This window comes from Triticum urartu, chromosome 4, assembly GCF_003073215.2.
Source record: "Triticum urartu cultivar G1812 chromosome 4, Tu2.1, whole genome shotgun sequence".
Lineage (NCBI taxonomy): Eukaryota > Viridiplantae > Streptophyta > Magnoliopsida > Poales > Poaceae > Triticum > Triticum urartu.
In genome coordinates, this window is record NC_053025.1 from 501,403,080 (window position 1) to 501,424,780 (window position 21,701).

General features: G+C 45.8%; 1 protein-coding gene across 1 annotated transcript; it reads left to right on the forward strand.

Moving 5' to 3' along the window:
* The first annotated feature begins 497 nt into the window (after positions 1–497).
* On the forward strand, positions 498–4,856 carry LOC125552282 (chloride conductance regulatory protein ICln). The gene is made up of 7 exons (XM_048715781.1): positions 498–818; positions 924–1,047; positions 2,115–2,232; positions 3,377–3,436; positions 3,522–3,611; positions 3,690–3,766; positions 4,465–4,856. Exons 1-7 carry the CDS (start codon positions 658–660, stop codon positions 4,528–4,530), a joined length of 696 nt encoding a protein of 231 aa, XP_048571738.1. The 5' UTR covers positions 498–657; the 3' UTR covers positions 4,531–4,856.
* Positions 4,857–21,701: the final 16,845 nt, after the last annotated feature.

Below are 21,701 nucleotides of genomic sequence, written 5' to 3' on the forward strand. Positions count from 1 at the left end.
GTAGGAATCGGGGGTTTTCTTCCGTTAAACACACGGGGTAGAAATTTCTGTCGAGAGCCCCCCACAAACAAAAAAAGAAACTTCCTTCAAGAGAATTCAGGAACGACATCGCCACAATTGATTAGTTTTATGTATCTTTTGTTATTCAGCAGCATTTGTATCAAACATATTTAATATTGACGTATTCCATGTTAGTGCTAATAAAAGGGATCCCCTAAATAAAAATGAACATCTTGGCAGCTGGGTACTAAGCTCGGAGATGTTCTGCTATCTTTTCAGTTTTGTCATATCGGTTTTTATGTGACTTATACTTTATTCTTCATGATATGAATGAGACACGTATGACCATAAAAAGAAAAAGAACATCCTGGCAGCTGTTAGTTTTTTTTATATGAATGCAGTTTTTTTTTCTGTTGGTAAAATTCGGAAACTGCATTCTGGTCCGTTCTGCGGGCCTTTATAACGGACTGCTTGGGCCATGCTACTGCCTACTGGCCGCAGAGTTTATGCGTAGGAGACCCGCGTATGGCGCGGTCAGGATACAAAGCTGTCTTCCACTGGAGCAACCGCTAAACCCTTTCGAAAGAATCCCCAAATCTCGCACGCTCCAAAGGCCCGAAACCCTAGCTCTCTGCTTTCATCCCCGCCACCGTCCCCATGGCGCCAGGGCTCAAACGCTTCACCGACGTCGCGGTAGACGGCACGCCCCGCCTCGACGACGCCGCCGGCGAGGAGCTCGTGTGCGTGGAGCGCGCCGCCTCGGTCGCCCTCGGCAACCGCGCGCCGGAGCCCCCGGGAACCCTCTTCATCACCACCAGGTAGAGAGCGAGCCGATGGATTTCGGCGCCCTCCTGCCGCACCGGCACCGCGGCCATCTCTTCCGACGCCTTACTTTTCTTGCCCGTTTGCGTTTCTGTTCCCAGGAGGGTGATTTGGCTCAGCGGGGCGGAGAAGGGCAAAGGATACGCGGTGGGCTTCCTGGACATCACGCTCCACGCAGTGTCGCGCGACCCGGAGGCGTACCCCTCGCCGTGCCTCTACACTCAGGTGATTGAGGGTACAACCGCCCTGTTTGAATTTTGTGGTGTTGGTGACTAATTTGGGAAAAACAGTTGATCAGTTGCATTTCATGTTTTAACATTTGTGGCTTGTTTGAAGTTGGGGTGTGCTTCGACCGACCTGGATCAGTCTTCTGGCCCTGATGTTCTGTTGGTATTTTTTGCCGCAGTTTGTTTTGGTGGCTGTATTGTTAGTTCCCTCAGCAGTCAGCACACAACACGCATGTCAGGGGCCTCATTTGAGCATAGAAAGCTTTGTTTGCCGTTTCGTTTATATTAGTGCGTTGTAGCTTGGAGGAATAAGGAGATTTAGGTCGTGGGCAATTTAATGTGGCACATAAGTCATTTAGTGTAGATTTGTGTCACATGCTGACATGCATTATATTTATTTTGATATTTGATAATTATAGTGATATGTATGTAACATAAAGCATTGTTTGGCACCATTATGCCTTTGGAATGTCACTTGGTTCAGTGGGATGTTAAGCATGAGAAAATTGATTGGGCTGAATCGTGTGGTTGACCAAATTAGTTACTTAAAACGCAGCTCAGCTCATATAGTTCTGTGGTTGGAGTGGACTAAATTCAACATCACACGGTTCTTGACTCGGATTTACTCTCTGTAATATGCACATGGACCACCGAATGCAGGCTTTGTGTCTCTTCTCTTGATAGCTAACAGTGATCAGTGCTATCTCACATTGACTTCGCTATTTGCAGCCTTTGTGTCTCTTTTCTTGATAGCTAGCAGTGACCTGTGTTATCTCTCATTGACTTTGCCATTTGCAGCCTATTTGTTAGTCCGCTGCTAGTGTCTTAGGACTTGTATCAGCCCTAGTGTTTGGATGATTGAAGTTTTAAAAAGAAAACTAGTTCTGTCTGTATGCAAAATAAATCTAGTGTTGGTAAAAACGTAAGTTTGTTACTACATTTATACTGATTTTTGGTTGGTTCTGATTTTGATCTTTGTGGTCACTGTTCAGTAGCTAGCTAGCAATAATCTCCTTTTTTAGCGCTATTAGCTCTAATGCGTAACACCCCTCTTTATATTTATAGATTGAAGCCGAAGCTGACTCTGATGAAGAGGATGGTGATTTTGACTCTGAAGCAGGTGGTGACTCACAGCTACCAAAAATCTCTGAGATGCGTATTATATTGGCAGATGCTGCCCAACGTATCCTTCTAAAATTTTCATATATTTTTGCACATTATGGCTGATGCTTTTATCTTGCAATGCCATTTTCTCTGATTTCACTGTTAACATAAAAACCAGTGGACTGATTTAGGCTGCCCTCTCTTTTTTTTGCAGTAAATTTCCATTTTTCCATTGTTTACTGTAACAGTGACGCTTTGACTTTCTGTTTTTCCAGTGACTTATCCAGTTAAGCAATTAGTTGTAGAGCAGACATATGGAATTCAAATCTTTCTGTTTTTATCACTGAAGTTTGTCAGTTATGTTTTAAGTTCATTTGCATTGATGGGGAACACTGCATTCTGATTGTGTTTCCATCATTTCCTATTTTCGGGAAATCAAGTCATGGATGGAACATAGTAGTAATATGGATAAAACTATGTAGTGAACTAGTCATATAGATAAATCTCTTATATTTTTTAAAGCAGTTTGCGAGCTAATCAGTTCCTGGGTGCATTATGCAGTGCAAATTAAGAGCCCTGTTTTGCAATGGAATGGTTTATGACAATCTCATCGGTTTTGGATTTGTTATTTTTTCCTGAATTAAGCTGCAAACTGTTATATATATGTTCTGGATAACATAAAATGCAGTGCGAATATGAGAGGAATGAGCATTGGATAACAGAGGCCCAGTTCTTTTGGCCGATTCTCCCAAAATCTGGATAATCGACCCTCCACCCAGCTTCTCTCAGAATCTTGAACTCATATTTTTTTGATAATCCTAGCTGTTTACATCCTAACTAGCTAGGATTGTGAAAAAGATATGGGTTCAAGATTCTGGGAGAAGCTGGGTGGAGGGTCGATTCTCAAGATTCTGGGGGAAACTGCCAAAAGAACCGGGCCAGAATTAGTTTCCACGGCAGCTTTTAAAATAAGCATCACCCGATATACACTAGCAAGCCCAACTAACCCTAAATCTTGGATGTTTCTTTGGATAACATCATTCAGTTGAAATCATTCGAGCAGACATACACCATTCTTGTAACTCAGTGCCATAGTGACCCGGGAGAATAACTTGTAGGCTCGACACTTTATTTAACTCCCTGTACATTTTTGCTATGAATTATAAAAGCAGCGTTCACCTTCTCGTAAAAATTCATGCTTGATATCCTTGACAGAAGTTCAGTAGATTCACTTTTTAATGCCTTCTGCCATTGTGCTGAACTGAACCCTGATCCTACTGCTGGTAAGTAATTTGAGTTGCAGTTAATACTTGAAAACTGATGTTCAGAAGAACTGTACTAAAATGTGTGTGTTCTTTCAAACTCCAGAAGAAAATGAAGACAGTGACTTGTTCCATGGTGGGGATATGACCAATGGTGGTTGGATTCATGGCGATGAAGATGAACACATGGTTGATGGTAAGTTTTCACAGTACATTTTATTTACATTTTCAGCTATTGTCTGAGCAGAGCTCTGACTTCTTACCTTTCATGCAGGAATCGACCCTGAGTTTTTTATTCCCATCCCGATAGGTCAAAATGGTGGAGATGACCTCAGTTCTTCAGTACTTGAGGTATGCTTTGACGGGATTGATGCTGTTATATTTGTAATGATCAATATCTGAGATGCGTAACCCGCGTTGACCATGGTCCGCATTACAGTGGTATATCTGAGTTTAACTCGCCGTGAAGACAATTAGTAGCATGATTTTATAGAGCTCATGTTTCATGGTTTTGAGCACGTGTGTTTAATTAGAATCACTAGATATTAGTGTAAAAAAGAAAAATCACTTTGTATTATGAAACTATAGTTAGTCGTTGATACCGGCATATTATATTGTATGATCCACTGCAACTTCTAAAATTATTACTCCCTCCGATCCATACTACTTGTCGCTCAAACGGATGTATCTAGACGTATTTCAGTGCTAGATACGTCTGTTTGAGCAACAAGTAATTTGGATTGGAGGGAGTGGCTAAAAACTTGTGCCTTGGTATGGAAGTTAAAATGCTTTGGTTGCATGAGTTATTTGTGGTTCAATCTAGTCCTTAACTTTGTGCAAATAAAAATATATGAATACACATTGATTTAATCAAGTAATCAAAAGATTGTGCTAAGACTATATGATATTTGTGGTGATTGATTTCCTGGCAACTTGATAGGCAATCTGGGTGAACATACCGCAACCTACTCAGAGCTTTATAAGAGTGAAGACGAGTTTAGATCTACTTTGTGCCAGTGACCGACTAATGTTGTTATTTATAACTGCAGCTTCAAATCAATGACCAGCGTTTCGAGGATGCGGATGAAGAGGAGGCCCGTGAAAATGGGCATTAGAAGCAGATATATGCTCGTTTTACTTATCATGATCCTCGTGAGGACCATGTCATTAGTTTGGTTGAAGATTGCTGTAGATGCAGCTTGGTTCGCCTCATGCTGTTGTGTCCCACACTTTCCTTTTGTCCTTTAATAGACGCTGCTATAGGATCGAGGACTCTGAGGGCAACCGTGTAGAGTTGCGTCGATGGTAACTTTTATGGGAGAAGGTCTTGCTTACTGGTCAAGAATGTAACATGTAGAGCTTGGTGGAGAATCCGATTGATGGATTTCAATAATTTTTGATCTAACAAATGGAAGGGGGAGATGGGGGAAAGTAGTAGTAACTCTTTTCGAAGGCGTTCTTGCCCTAATATCTGTCATGGTGGAAATGTTGTTTGTTGCTGCAGTTCGAACAGCTGAACCATGCTGACGAGTTGTCACGTATAACTCCAGTTGGCCATGAATTGTTTTTCAGCTGACGAATTGCTGCAGGACACTTCAAGGGGAAAAAGCTTTGCTTGGAACACTGCAGTTTTTGGTTGGGGAGTTGAACAACCGTGCCAGAAAACATCAGCCGCGCCCAGGCAAGGAGCCAGACATCGAGAGCCAGGTAGGTTTTCCCTCTCGTTAGGGTTTAGGTTTTCTCTGAGGCGTTCCGCCGCCGATTGGAGTTTGGCCGTCCCTGCTGTCGCCAATTAACCTCCTCGGCTCGCCCTCGCTGCCCTTGTTGGGGGACGGGTCTGGCTTGCGAGAGAGGGGTGCTCCTAGGGTTCCCTTGTTCCCGACCCGATCTGACCCATCGGGTGAGATTTCGACATGGCGTCCGAAGAAAACCCTAGGGCTATCGGGGTCAGTGACGTAGAGAAGATGATGCAAGAGCTGGGGCTCAAGGAAGAGGATCTGGACGATGTAGTTTTCGACGAGGCTGACATCCCTGAAGACGCAGCTCGCTGGGTTGCTATCGCGAAGGTGAACTCTGTGAAAACCTACAGCCAGACTTGGTTTTTTCGCAATATGAGATCTGCCTGGGACCTTGCCCAGGAGGTCAAATTCAGGCCTTTGGAAGATAATCTGTACACTATCCAATTTTCTTGCCTGGGTGATTGGGAGAGGGTGATGCAAGAAGGGCCTTGGCACTTCAGGGGAGATGCTATCATTATCAAACCATATGATGGGGTGACGAAACCGACTACTATCAAGTTGGATAGAATTGATATCTGGATCCAGATCCATGACGTCCCTAACTTGTTTGCTCACCTCATTGAACCGCTTGCTGCCAGGGTTGGAGAAGTTTTGTTTGCTGAACCTCCTTCACAGGATTTTGCTGGAAATTTCCATCGTGTTTGGGTTAGAATCGATGTGACGAAGCCTCTGAAGAATGCGGTGTCAATGGTGAGGGGAGGGAAGCGCCAGATCTATCGGGTGAAATATGAGAAGCTGCCCGACTGGTGCACAGTTTGTGGGATGCTGGGTCATCTCTTCAAAGAACATGGGACAGGCTTGCATCCACCCTCGGCCTTGGTGTTCAAAGACCTGAGGGCGGGCTGGTACATGAGAACTGGCAGAGGGCCTGTTGGTGGCCGAGGCCGTCACGGTGGCCGAAGAGGTGGACGCATGGGGGGACGAGGGCAGCACCCAGGCAATAACAGCTTCGACGGGGATGCTGGGGAGAACCAGACACATGATGAAGATCAGCTAGAACCGGCTCAAGATACAGACATGGAGGAGGCCTCCCGTAAAAGGGCCAGTGGAACAGGGCAAGCCAGCAACGCTCCAGCTACCAATCATGGATCTGACTTGGGACCTGATCAGCTCGCCTTAGTGCCTGCGGGGAGCAGCTCAGTGATCAGCCCACCCCCGAAAAGAGATCCCAAATGAACAAGATTGGTGACCACTGGTCAGGAAGGTTTCAATATTTCTGTTAAGAAGTTGGCGGACTCCCTAGAGGAGGACCGCCGGGCCCAATGAGTGCCTTTTGTTGGAACTGTCGTGGAGTGGGTAAACCTGCGACAGTTCGAGAGATTCGCGAGTTCGCGATGAAGTTTACCCCTACCGTGCTATGCATTGTTGAAACACAGTTAAGTGGTGCACGTGTAGAAGCTTTAGCTGGAACTTTGGGTTTTGACAATTCGTATGCAATAAACAGTCAAGGGAGGAGTGGAGGACTTGGTATGTTTTGGAATAACAATTGTGAAGTTGAAATTTTGGGAGATTATGTGTACCACATTGATGCTAGGGTCACAGAAACGGGTCAGGATCCCTGGCGCATCACTTGTGTGTATGGGGAGGCCCGGACACACTTAAGGCACCAGACCTGGGATATCCTTAAGGGAATTAGTACTATGAGCAATTTGCCATGGCTTTGCTTTGGCGATTTCAACGAAGTGCTACTTCCAGAAGAGCACGATGGAGTCGCGGACAGAAGTAACGCGCAAATACAAGCTTTTCGGGATGCTATTGACGTGTGCATGCTCATGGATCTTGGCTATCAGGGACGGCCCTGGACTTTTGAGAAAAAGGTTACAGGAGGGAACTATTGTAGAGTTCGCCTTGACAGGGCTTTGGCTTCGGCTAGCTGGACAGCTCGGTTTCCACTAGTTACGTTATATCACCTAGACGGATCCACATCAGATCATGGCCCGATTCTGCTGAGGTTCGATGGAACTCAACATGATACAATGAAGAGAAAGATGTTCAGATATGAAACCATGTGGGAGTCGCACGAGGCATGGACGGAGAAGATAACTGACAGCTGGAGTACTCTTGCACCGGGCTATGGTGTGGGCGATTTTCGGGATAAGCTTCTCAGGATTAGTACGGACCTGGCAACGTGGGACAGAGATACGTTTGGAAGTGTTCGGAAGGAAATGAAGGAGATCAAGGCAAAGCTGGAGCAACTGCGAGGCGATCCAATTCGTACTGGCCCGACACATGCTGAACTGAAACTTAACGAGAGGCTAGTGGAACTTCTCCACAGGGAGGAACTCATGTGGCGTCAGAGATCTCGGCTAGAGTGGCTTTCAGCGGGGGATAAAAATACCAGATTTTTTCATATGCGGGCTAGCTTGAGGCGCAAGAAGAATATGATTCGAGCATTATCAAACTCCCTTGGCGTGGTGACAGATGATCCGGCCGAACTTCGGAACATGGTCCAAGATTTCTATACGACATTGTATACGTCTGAGGGAGTGAGCGGAATGGAGGAAGTGCTTCAGCATGTACCCCGCAAGGTTACGCAGGAGATGAACAACACATTAGAGGTGCCCTACTCGAATGCTGAGGTGAAGACGTCACTTTTTCAAATGTTCCCGACCAAAGCCCCGGGTCCCGACGGCTTTCCGGCCCACTTTTACCAAAGACATTGGGACCTATGCGGTGATGAAGTGACAGCGGTGGTTTTGCGGATCATTAAAGGGGAGGAGAGCCCTGAGGGAGTCAATGACACAGTGTTAGTTTTGATACCAAAGGTTGCTAGTCCGACCCTTTTATCTCAGTTCAGGCCAATAAGCCTTTGCAATGTCTTATATAAAATCGCCTCGAAGGTCGTTGCCAACAGATTGAAGAAGATCTTGCCTGATATTATTTCCGAAGAACAGTCTGCTTTTGTGCCTGGGAGACTTATCACAGATAATATTATTTGTGCTTATGAATGCTTGCACTTCATGAAGAGGAACAAATCTAAGACAAATAGTCTATGTGCCTTGAAGCTAGACATGATGAAAGCGTATGATAGGGTTGAGTGGGCTTACCTACATGTGATCATGCTGAAATTGGGCTTCTCCTCAACATGGACTGATATTGTAATGGGAATGGTAAAATCAGTGTCTTTCTCGGTTTTGTTCAACGGAGAAAAGTTGGAGCAATTTAAACCATCCAGAGGTATAAGGCAGGGAGATCCCATTTCCCCTTACCTATTCTTATTGGCAGCAGAGGGCCTTTCGTGCCTCTTAAAAAATAGTTCTCAGTCATCGGTGCTTGGTGGCGTGAGGGTGGCACCCACAGCTCCTGTGGTGAATCACCTTCTGTTTGCGGATGACAGCCTGTTGCTATTTAAGTCTAGTGTGGAGGGAGCAAATGCGGTATCAAACCTACTTCGTACTTATTGCGACGCATCCGGCCAAAGAATCAACACTGACAAGTCCTCAATATTCTTTAGCAAAGGGTGCCCCGAGGTTTTGAAGAACCAAGTAAAAAACATCCTTCATGTTTAGAATGAGTCCCTTAGCGAAAAATATTTGGGGATGCCTACAGAGGTTGGTCAGTCAAAGAATGGCACATTCCGTTATCTGAGGGATAGAGTGTGAGAAAAAGTGAAGGGGTGGATGCAGAAACTATTGTCAGCAGCAGGTAAAGAGGTGTTGATAAAATGAGTTGCACATGCCATACCAGTTTTCTCTATGTCTTGCTTCCGCCTCCCGAGGGGTCTATGTGATAGTGTAACGTCAATTATTCGGCAATTTTGGTGGGTCTCAAAAAATGGGAGGAGGAAACCTGCATGGGTATCTTGGGACGTCATGACAAACCCCCAAAACTTGGGTGGTCTTGGTTTTAAGGATATGGAAGTTTTTAACCTGGCTCTACTATCTAGATAGGCTTGGCGATGCCTGACAGAGCCGCTCTCCTTGAGTGCACGCATTCTAAAGGCGGCTTATTACCCCAACTCATCCATCTTCGAGGCAGAGTTGGGCTCACACCCATCACAGATATGGAGAGCAATTGTTGATGGAAGGGACATAATGAAAATGGGTGCGATTATGCGGATAGGAGATGGGCGCTCGACCAATATTTGGCCGCACAATTGGATTCCAAGGGCAGGTATGATGAGGCCGATTTCTTCCTTGATCCATAACCCTCCAGAAGTAGTTTCAGACTTAATTGATGCATCATCCTCTTCTTGGAGGGAAGGTTTGACCAGGCAAGTTTTTGCTCCAATGGATGCCGAGGCTATCCTGAGGATTCCCATTTGCACCTGTCAAGTTGATGATTTTTGGGCGTGGTCCGAGGACCCGAGAGGCCTTTTCTCTGTCAGGACAGCGTACAAAATGATATACCGCATAAAGAGTGGAAGAGAAGCATGGTTAGAGGAAGGAGAGCATACCTCCAATCTTCGGGGTCTGATGTCGAGTTGGTCGGCCTTATGGAAGCTACAGGTGCCGTCGAAGTTCAAAGTTTTCACTTGGAGACTTGCCCAACACTCACTACCGACAGGAGACTTGCTACAGCACAGAAAGATGTCCACGACGGATAACTGCGGCGTGTGTGGGGCGCAGGATAGCTGGCGCCACTCACTTCTGGACTGCACCCTATCCAGGAGCATATGGGCTTTGTCAAATGAGGATATGGTGCAGCATATGTCTATGAACCAAAGCGACAATGCAAGAGAGTGGTTATTCTCATGTTCGAGTCTCTACCGAAGGACGAGCTTGTCACAATGATCGCCACCCTATGGGCGATTTGGGCTGCACGGAGGAAGTTAATACATGAGGGGATTTTCCAAACACCCTTTTCAACTCATGGTTTCATATCAAGCTACCTGTCGGAGCTACAATTTTGGGAGAAGCCAGAGAAGGAGAAGAAGGCACCGGCCCCTAGACCGAATCAGTGGATCCCCCCGCCTGAAAATCACATGAAAATCAACGTTGATGCGGCTGTTGCGCGACATGGTGGTTTTGGGACGGTTTCGGCCATATGCAGAGACGGGAGCGGGGAGTACCAAGGAGCGTCGGTGATCCGTTTCAATAATGTTGATGATCTAGAGATTTTGGAGACCTTGGCGATTCGTGAAGCTTTGGCCCTTGCTGAGGACCTGCTCTTCCATGATATTTCAGTGGCATCGGACTGTAAAGTGGCGGTCGAAGCAATCAAGAGAGGTACAAGTGCACAATATGGAGCCGTGATACATGAAATAATAGACCGCTCTAGAGTTTTTTCTTCTTGTTTGATTAATCATGAGTTTAGGACCTTGAATGTTGAGGCTCACAAGCTTGCAAAGCATGCGTTATCCCTGGGTTTTGGCCGCCATGTCTGGTTAGGTCACCCAGGAAATTTGGATTTCGTCCCTGTAAACATTTGTGACGGATGAATAAAAGCTTTGCGAGTTTGTCTCAAAAAAAAGACATCGAGAGCCAGGCAACGGAGCGAACCCCACTGCGTCGAGACGGATAAGAACAAAGCAATGGTAAACCACAAACATGGCGCCAGTTGTGCTCCAGATTGCTAGCTTCCGTTATACGCAGCGTGTACTGGTTAATTGCAGTGGAGCTGTTTGTGACGCTTGCTTGCATTTGGGCCAACTAGGCCCGCGCGGGATGGAAACCAGCTGTTTGGTTGACTGGGCTGCACCATGTCCTGACCCGCACGAAACTTAAAGCAGTGCTGCGCCAGGCTTGCGAGCTAGTGCCGAATCGGCAATTTCTTCATAGCTAGGCTGAGCGCGGCCACATGTGGCTCCTCGCTACACGCCTCGGGAAGCGGGGAGACAGACCCGACGGCTCATAACTCCTCTCTCTCGTGTCACTGCCCGCTCTCTTTCACACCATGCTTTCTTACTCCTCTCGCCGCCCGTTTCTCTTCTCTCCTCTCCTCTACTTCGATGAGTCACATGTCGCCGCGTCGTCTGCTGTCCTTCATCAGCGCCGGCAACAAGCTCATCCATGAACGGTGGGTTGCCGGCTTGGCGAACTCTGGGGTCGATCTCATGCGGGCTCTACACGCGCCGTCTCCTATCTGCACCAGGCCGCCTCGTCCGGTTAATGCGGTGCCGACCGCTCTGGCTCCGTCGCCGTTACCGGACCTCGTGGTACTGGGTTCAGTAGCATTGCCGGTGGTGGCCGCCCCGCCCCGCTGTTGGAGCCCCGTTGGGTGGGGGCGGTTTCTTTACCCCCATCTAAGGGTTTTCTCCGGGCATCGCAGAAGGCCCATGGACAATGACGCCATCCTCCTTGACCGCGTGCGAGGGCATGAGCACCGTCGGCATTGGCGGCTCCTCCTCTTCGCCCGCCATCTCCTTCTCGCCGGGGTTTTCTTCCCGGCCGACGTACGCTCCAGCTCCACCCGCTCAGGTAAGAACCAAAAATCTCCCTTTGCTCGTAGATGTGTAGATTAGGGTTTTCATCATCAGCATGCCATTGAATCGATTCGAATCGATTCCAATCGAATCGAATCTCGATCTCTTCATTTGCAGTATTGTTCGTAGGCAAGGTAGTATTCATGCTTTGCTCTATGTTTGATGTGCATGCCTAGTAGTGTTCATAGGCATGCAAGATTGGAGTGTGCTTAGTGCTCATGATGTAGAATGTGTTATGGGGCATGCTTGATAGGTGTTGTGTTTGATGTTCATGCTTAGTAGTATTCATAGGCATGCAAGATTGGAGTGTGCTTAGTGCTCATGATGTAGAATGTGTTATGGGGCATGCTTGATAGGTGTTGTGTTTGATGTTCATGCTTAGTAGTATTCATAGGCATGCAAGATTGGAGTGTGCTTAGTGCTCATGATGTAGAATGTGTTATGGGGCATGCTTGATAGGTGTTGTGTTTGATGTTCATGCTTAGTAGTATTCATAGGCATGCAAGATTGGAGTGTGCTTAGTGCTCATGATGTAGAATGTGTTATGGGGCATGCTTGATAGGTGTTGTGTTTGATGTTCATGCTTAGTAGTATTCATAGGCATGCAAGATTGGAGTGTGCTTAGTGCTCATGATGTAGAATGTGTTCATGGGCATGCTTGATATGTGCTGTGTTTGATGTTCATGCTTAGTAGTGTTCATAGGCATGCAAGATTCGTGTGTGCTTAGTGCTCATGATGTAGAATGTGTTCATGGGCATGGTAGATTGTGTTTGATATTCACGATTAATGCTCATGCGCAGCAATGTGTTCATGATGCTAGCCATATTGTTGTTGTCTTTGATGTTCTTGCTAAGTGTTCATGTGCATGTTATCTAGATTGGTGTGTGTTTCATGTTCATGTTTAGGGTTCATGGGCATGCTAGCTATATTGGTGTTGTGTTGTTTTTGTGAAGGAAATATGTCCTAGAGGCAATAATAAAGTTGTTATTTATATTTCCTTATATCATGATAAATGTTTATTATTCATGCTAGAATTGTATTAACTGGAAACTTAGTACATGTGTGAATACATAGACAAACAGAATGTCACTAGTATGCCTCTTCTTAACTAGCCCGTTAAATCAATGATGGTTATGTTTCCTAACCATAGACATGAGTTGTCATTTGATTAACGGGATCACATCACTAGAGAATGATGTGATTGACTTGACCCATCCGTTAGCTTAGCACGATGATCATTTAGTTTGTTGCTATTGCTTTCTCCATAACTTATACATGTTCCTATGACTATGAGATCATGCAACTCCCGAATACCGAAGAAACACTTTGTGTGCTACCAAACGTCACAACGTAACTGAGTGATTATAAAGGTGCTCTACAGGTGTCCCCGATGGTGTTTGTTGAGTTGGCATAGATCGAGATAAGGATTTGTCACTCCGATTGTCGAAGAGGTATCTCTGGGCCCTCTCGGTAATGTACATCACTATAAGCCTTGCAAGCAATGTAGCTAATGAGTTAGTTACGGGATGTAGCATTACGGAACGAGTAAAGAGACTTGTCGGTAACGAGATTGAACTAGGTATTAAGATACCGACGATCGAATCTCGGGCAAGTAACATACCGATGACAAAGGGAACAACGTATATTGTTATGCGGTTTGACCGATAAAGATCTTCATAGAATATGTGGAAGCCAATATGAACATCCAGGTTCTGCTATTGGTTATTGACCAGAGACGTGTCTCGGTCATGTCTGCATAGTTCTCGAACCTGTAGGGTTCGCACGCTTAACGTTCAGTGACGATCGGTATTATGAGTTTATATGTTTTGACGTACCGAAGGTTTTTCGAAGTCCTGGATATGATCACAGACATGACGAGGAGTCTCGAAATGGTAGAGACATAAAGATCGATATATTGGATGACTACGTTTGGACACCGGAATGGTTCCGGGTAAGTTCGGGCATTAACCGGAGTACCGGGGGTTACCGGAACCCCCCCGGGGAGTATATGGGCCCTAATGGGCTTTAGGGGAGAGAGGGAGGGGCTGCCTAGGGCAGGGCACGCGCCCCCCAAGGCCTAGTACGAATTGGACTAGGGGGGAGGGGCGGCGCCCCCTCCTTCCTTCTCTTCTCTCTTCCCTTTCCTTCTCTCCTACTCCTACTACATGGAAGGGGGGAATCCTACTCCCGGTGGGAGTAGGACTCCCCATGGCACGCCATAGTAGAGGGCTGACCCTCCCCCTCCTCCACTCCTTTATATACGGGGGAGGGGGGCACCCCATAGACACACAAGTTGATCATTGATCTCTTAGCCGTGTGCGGTGCCCCCCGCCACCATAATCCACCTCGGTCTTATCATAGCGGTGCTAGGCGAAGCCCTGTTCCGGTAGCATCATCATCACCATCATCACGCCGTCATGCTGACGAAGCTCTCCCTCCACACTCTGTTGGATCGTGAGTTCGTGGGACGTTACCGAGCCGAACGTTGATATGTCTCCAACGTATCTATAATTTTTGATTGCTCCATGCTATATTATCTACTCTTTTGGACTATATTGGGCTTTATTTTCCACTTTTATATTATTTTTGGGACTAACCTATTAACCGGAGGCCCAGCCCAGAATTGCTGTTTTTTGCCTATTTCAGTGTTTCGAAGAAATGGAATATCAAACGGAGTCCAAACGGAATAAAATCTTCGGGAACGTGATTTTCTCACCGAACGTGATCCAGGAGACTTGGACCCTGCTCCATGGAACAAAAGAGGCGGTCACGAGGGTGGGGGGCGCCCCCCCTAGGGCGTGCACCCTGCCTCATGGGCCCCTCGTTGCTCCTCCGGCGTACTTCTTCCTCCTATATATACACACGTACCCCCAAACGATCAGAACAGGAGCCAAAAACCTAATTCCACCGTCGCAACTTTCTGTACCCACGAGATCCCATCTTGGGGCCTGTTCCGGAGCTCCGCCGGAAGAGGGCCATCATCACAGAGGGCTTCTAAATCACCATAGCCTCTCCGATGAAGTGTGAGTAGTTTACCTCAGACCTTCGGGTCCATAGTTAGTAGCTAGATGGCTTCTTCTCTCTCTTTGAATCTCAATACAAAGTTCTCCCCCTCTCTCATGGATATCTATTCGATGTAATCTTCTTTTTGTGGTGTGTTTGTTGAGACCGATGAATTGTGGGTTTATGATCAAGTCTATCTATGAATAATATTTGAATCTTCTCTGAATTCTTTTATGTATGATTGGTTATCTTTGCAAGTCTCTTTGAATTATCCGTTTGGTTTGGCCAACTAGATTGGTAGTTCTTGCCATGGGAGAAGTGCTTAGCTTTGGGTTCGATCTTGCGGTGTCCTTACCCAGTGATAGAAGGGGCAGCAAGGCATGTATTGTATCGTTGCCATCGAGGATAACAAGATCGGGTTTATTTCATATTGCATGAATTTATCTCTCTACATCATCTCATCTTGCTTAAGGCGTTACTCTGTTTTAACTTAATACTCTAGATGCATGCTGGATAGCGGTCGATGAGTGGAGTAATAGTAGTAGATGCAGAATCGTTTCGATCTACTTGTCGCAGACGTGATGCCTATATACATGATCATGCCTAGATATTCTCGTAATTATGCACAATTCTATCAATTGCTCAACAGTAATTTGTTCACCCATCGTAGAATACTTATGCTCTTGAGAGAAGGCACTAGTGAAACCTATGGCCCCCGGGTCTATTCTCATCATATCAATCTCCATCACTTTAATATTGTTTTGCTATTTACTTTGCCTTTACTTTTTACCTTGCATCTTTATATCGAAAATACCAAAAATATTCTATCTATCAGATCTCACTCTCGTAAGTGACCGTGAAGGGCTTGACAACTCCTAATCGCGTTGGTTGCGAGTTGCTATCGCTTTGTGCAGGGACGAGGGACTTGAGCATGGCCTCCTACTGGATTGATACCTTGGTTCTCAAAAACTGAGGGAAATACTTATGCTACTCTGCCGCATCATCCCTTCCTCTTCGGGGAAAACCAACGCAAGCTCAAGACGTAGCAAACGTGTGCAGATCGCGGAGGTGCCGTACTTTCGGTACTAGGATCGGTCGATCGTGAAGACATACGACTACATCAACTGCGTTGTCATAACGCTTCCACTTACGGTCTACGAGGGTACGTGGACAACACTCTCCCCTCTTGTTGCTATGCATCACCATGATCTTGCGTATGCGTAGGATTTTTTTTTAAATTACTGCATTCCCCAACAGTGGCATCCGAGGCAGGTTTATGCGTAGATGTTATATGCACGTGTAGAACACAAAGGAGTTGTGGGCATGGGTATATACATATTTCTTGCCGTCACTAGTTGATTCTTGATTCAGCGGTATTGTTGGATGAAGCGGCCCAGACCGACATTACGCTTATGCGAGACTGGTTCTACCGACGTGCTTCGCACACAGGTTGCTGGTGGGCGTCAGTTTCTCCAACTTTAGTTGAATCGGATTCAATGAACAGGGTTCTTTCTGAAGATCAAAAAGCAATCACTATACCGCGTTGTGGTTTTTGATGCGTAGGTAAGAATGGTTCTTGCTTAGCTCATAGCAGCCACGTAAAACTTGCAACAACGAAGTAGAGGACGTCTAACTTGTTTTTGCATGGCATGTTGTGATGTGATATGGTCAAGACATGATGCTAAATTTTATTGTATGAGATGATCATGTTTTGTAACACAGTTATCGGCAAATGGCAGGAGCCATATGGTTGTCGCTTTATTGTATGAAATGAAATCGCCATGTAATTGCTTTACTTTATCACTAAGTGGTAGCGATAGTCGTAGAAGCAATAGTTGGCGAGACGACAACGATGCTTCGATGGAGATCAAGGTGTCAAGCCGGTGACAATGGTGATCATGACGGTGCTTTGGAGATGGAGATCAAAGGCACAAGATGATGATGGCCATATCATATCACTTATATTGATTGCATGTGATGTTTATACTTTATGCATCTTATTTTGCTTAGTTCGGCAGTAGCATTATAAGATGATCTCTCACTAAATTTCAAGGTATAAGTGTTCTCCCTGAGTATGCATCGTTGCTACAGTTCGTCGTGCCGAGACACCACGTGATGATCGGGTGTGATAAGCTCTACGTTCACATACAATGGGTGCAAGCCAGTTTTGCACACACAGAATACTCGGGTTAAACTTCACGAACCTAGCATATGCAGATATGGCCTCGGAACACTGAGACCGAAAGGTCGAGAGTGAATCATATAGTAGATATGATCAACATAGTGATGTTCACCATTGAAAACTACCCCATCTCACATGATGATCAGACATGGTTTAGTTGATATGGATCACGTGATCACTTAGATGATTAGAGAGATGTCTATCTAAGTGGGAGTTCTTAAGTAATTTGATTAATTGAACTTTAATTTATCATGAACTTAGTACCTGATAGTATTTTGCATGTCTATGTTGTTGTAGATAGATGGCCCGTGCTGTTGTTCCGTAGAATTTTAATGCGTTCCTAGAGAAAGCTAAGTTGAAAGATGATGATAGCAATTACACGGACTGGGTCCGTAACTTGAGGATTATCCTCATTGCTGCACAGAAGAATTACGTCCTGGAAGCACCGCTAGGTGACAAATCTGCTGCGGAGCAACGCCAGATGTTGTGAACACCTGGCAGAGCAAAGCTGATGACTACTCGATAGTTCAGTGTGCCATGCTTTACGGCTTAGAACCGAGACTTCAACGACGTTTTGAACGTCATGGAGCATATGAGATGTTCTAGGAGTTGAAGTTAATATTTCAAGCAAATGCCCGGATTGAGAGATATGAAGTCTCCAATAAGTTCTATAGCTGCAAGATGGAGGAGAATAGTTCTGTCAGTGAACATATACTCAGAATGTCGGGGTACCACAACCACTTGACTCAGCTGGGAGTTAATCTTCCTGATGATAGTGTCATTGACAGAGTTCTTCAATCACTTCCACCAAGCTACAAGAGCTTCGTGATGAACTATAATATGCAAGGGATGGATAAGATGATTCCTGAGCTCTTCGCAATGCTAAAAGCCACAAAGGTAGAAATCAAGAAGGAACATCAAGTGTTGATGGTCAACAAGACCACCAGTTTCAAGAAAAAGGGTAAAGGGAAGAAAGGGAACTTCAAGAAGAACAACAAGCCAGTTGCTGCTCAAGTGAAGAAACTGATACATCTCCAACGTATCTACAATTTTTTATTGTTCCATGCTATATTATATTATGTTTTGGACATTATTGGGCTTTATTATACACTTTTATATTATTTTTGGGACTAACCTATTAACCAGAGGCCTAGCCCAGAATTGCTGTTTTTTTGCCTATTTTAGGGTTTCGCAGAAAAAGAATATCAAACGGAGTCCAAACGGAATGAAACCTTCAGGAACGTGATTTTCAAAACGAACATGATCCAGAGGACCTGGACCCTACGTCAAGAAATCAACGAGGAAGGAACGAGGTAGGGGGGCGCGCCTACCCCCCAGGCGCGCCCTCCACCCTCGTGGACCCCCTGTTGCTCCACCGACATACTCCTTCCTCCTATATATACCTACGTACCCCCAAACTACCAGATATGGAGCCAAAACCCTAATTCCACCGCCGTAACTTTCTGTATCCACGAGATCCCATCTTGGGGCCTTTTCCGGAGCTCCACCGAAGGAGCCATCGATCACGGAGGGCTTCTACATCAACACCATAGCCTCTCCGATGAAGTGTGAGTAGTTTACTTCAGACCTACGGGTCCATAGTTATTAGCTAGATGGCTTCTTCTCTCTTTTTGGATGTCAATACAAAGTTCTCCCCCTCTCTTGTGAAGATCTATTCGATGTAATATTCTTTTGCGGTGTGTTTGTTGAGACCGATGAATTGTGGGTTTGTGACCAAGTTTATCTATGAACAATATTTGAATCTTCTCTGAATTCTTTTATGTATGATTGGTTATCTTTGCAAGTCTCTTTGAATTATCAGTTTGGTTTGGCCTACTAGATTGATCTTTCTTGCAATGGGAGAAGTGCTAGGCTTTGGGTTCAATCTTGCAGTGTCCTTTTCCAGTGACAGTAGGGGCAGCAAGGCACGTATTGTATTGTTGCCATCGAGGATAACAAGATGGGGTTTATATAATATTGCATGAGTTTATCCCTCTACATCATGTCATCTTGCTTAAAGCGTTACTATGTTCTCTTGAACTTAATACTCTAGATGCATGATGGATAGCGGTCGATGTGTGGAGTAATAGTAGTAGATGCAGGCAGGAGTCGGTCTACTTGTCTCGGACGTGATGCCTATATACATGATCATACCTAGATATTCTCATAACTATGCTCAATTCTGTCAATTGCTCAATAGTAATTTGTTCACCCACCATAAATACTTATGCTCTTGAGAGAAGCCACTAGTGAAACCTATGGCCCCCAGGTCTATCTTCCATCATATTAATCATCCAATACTTAGTTATTTCCTTTGCCATTTATTTTACTTTGCATCTTTTATTTCTCTTTACCATAAAAATACCAAAAATATTATCTTATCATATCTATCAGATCTCACTCTCGTAAGTGATTGTGTAGGGATTGACAACCCCTTATCGCGTTGGTTGCGAGGATTTATTTGTTTGTGTAGGTGCGAGGGACTTGTGCGTGGCCTCCTACTGGATTGATACCTTGGTTCTCAAAAACTGAGGGAAATACTTATGCTATTTTGTTGCATCACCCTTTCCTCTTCAAGGGAAAACCAACGCAAGTGCTCAAGAGGTAGCAAGAAGGATTTCTGGCGCCGTTGCCGGGGAGGTTCGCGCAAGACAAGTCAACATTTGGCTCCCGACAACGAGTCACTTGTGGCGCGTTTGCAAGTCAAGACATACCAAGTACCCATCACAAACCCTTATCTCCCGCATTACATTATTTGCCATTTGCCTCTCGTTTTCCTCTCCCCCACTTCACCCTTGCCGTTTTATTCGCCCTCTCTCTCTCCGTCCTCCATCTCTTTCTCTATTTGCCTCTTTTTGCCCGTTTCTTGTTCGCTTGTGTATTGGATTGCTTGCTTGTCATTATGGCTAGTCCCCTATCTTCTCCGTTGTCTTCCGAAAATGAAGTTCTTAATTTTAAGCACAGGGAAGGAGAAAACCTAAAAGACGCTTGGTATATAATTTGCAATGCTCAAAATAGATCTACTAGGAAGCAATCTACTTCTATTCTTCTTCGCAATTTTTATGTAGGTGCTATTCCTTGGCACAGATATGTCCTTGATACCATTACCGGAGGGAACTTCTTGGGTAGTGTAACACCCCGGATATGATTTACCTAATATGTAATCCAACTCTTGCCGTTTCCGGCGTTAAGTTATTTTATTTTCTCGGGTTCGGGTTTTTGTCTCCGTTTGTTATTGTCGTTGTCATGCATCTCATATCATGTCATCATGTGCATTGCATTTGCATACGTGTTCGTCTCATGCATGCGAGCTTTTTCCCCGTTGTCCGTTTTGCATTCCGGCGCTCCGTTCTCCTCCGGTGATCATTTCTACCTTTCTTTCGTGTGTGAGGATTAAACATTTCCGGATTTGACCGAGACTTGTCAAGCGGCCTTGGTTTACTACCGGTAGACCGCCTGTCAAGTTTCGTACCATTTGGACTTCATTTGATGCTCCAACGGTTAACCGAGGGACCGAGAAGGCCTCGTGTGTGTTGCAGCCCAACACTCTTCCAATTTGGCCCAAAACCCTCTCCATCATCTAGAGCGTTCGATCACGATCGCGTGGCTGAAAAACGCACCACATTTGGACTCTCCTAGCTCCCTCTACCTCTATATATAGACCCCCTCCGAAATTCTCGTTCTCCTCTACCCGAAACCCTAGATCCACCACCTCGCGCCGCGCCGGACACGTCCGGTCCGGCCGGACAAAGCATGCCGCCGCCGCCCGACGAATCGCAGGCCGCCACGTGGCCTCACCGCGCCGCCTCCCACCGCCGGCCCGCGAGGCCCGGGGCCGACCCTCTCCTCCACCCGACCGGGCCGCGCCGGGGCGCCTCACCGTGCCGCCTCTTCCCCAGCTCCGGGCACCGAGCCGCCGTACCTCCACCTCCGGCCGCCGCGTGAAAGTGCGTTATATCGACTAGAGGGGGGGGTGAATAGGTGATTTTTATGAAAGTCTTCAAAACGTGGAAGTTATGAAGACAAACGACAGAAATAAACCTATTACCCTGCAGCGGAAGGTAGACTACACTAGGCAAGCCATAGTCAAGTATTCAATAGAGTGAAAGCACAATGACTAAGAGCAGCAATGTAGTAAGGATCAAGTAGGAAGAAATTATGAAGCCAAACAGAACACGCAGTCACTCAGTGAAGATAAAAGATAGTGCAATCATACAATGTCTTCACAAGGAGTAACAGTACGTAAAGAGATGGGAAGGATGAAACCAGTGACTTGTTGAAGACAATGATGTGTTGGACCAGTTCCAGTTGCTGTGACAACTGTACGTCTGGTTAGGGCGGCTAGGTATTTAAACCTGAGGACACACAGTCCCGGACACCCAGTCCTGAACACGCAGCTCAGGACACCCAGTTCTCACCGTATTCCCCTTGAGCTAAGGTCACACAGACCTCGCCCAATCACTCTGGTAAGTCTTCAAGGTAGACTCCCAAACCTTCACAGACTTCATTCACCGGCGATCCACAATGTCTCTTGGATGCTCAGAATTCGACGCCTAACCGGCTGGAGGATGCACAGTCCTCAAGTGTAATAAGTCTTCAGATCACACAGACAAGAAGACTTAAGTGATGCCTAATTCTCTTTGGCTTTGGGTGGTTAGGGCTTTATCCTCGCGAGGAATTCTCTCTCAAATGCTTCGAGGTGGGTTGCTCTCAAACGACAAAAGCCGTACACTAACTCTGAGCAGCCAACCGTTTATGGTTGTAGGGGGTGGGATATTTATAGCCACTAGGAAACCCGACCTGATTTGTCCGAAATGACCCTGGGTCACTAAGGAACTGACACGTGTTCCAATGGTCAGATTTCAAACTCACACGGCAACTTTACTTGGGCTACAAGCAAAGCTGACTTGTCCGACTCTGGACAAGATTCGCTCTCA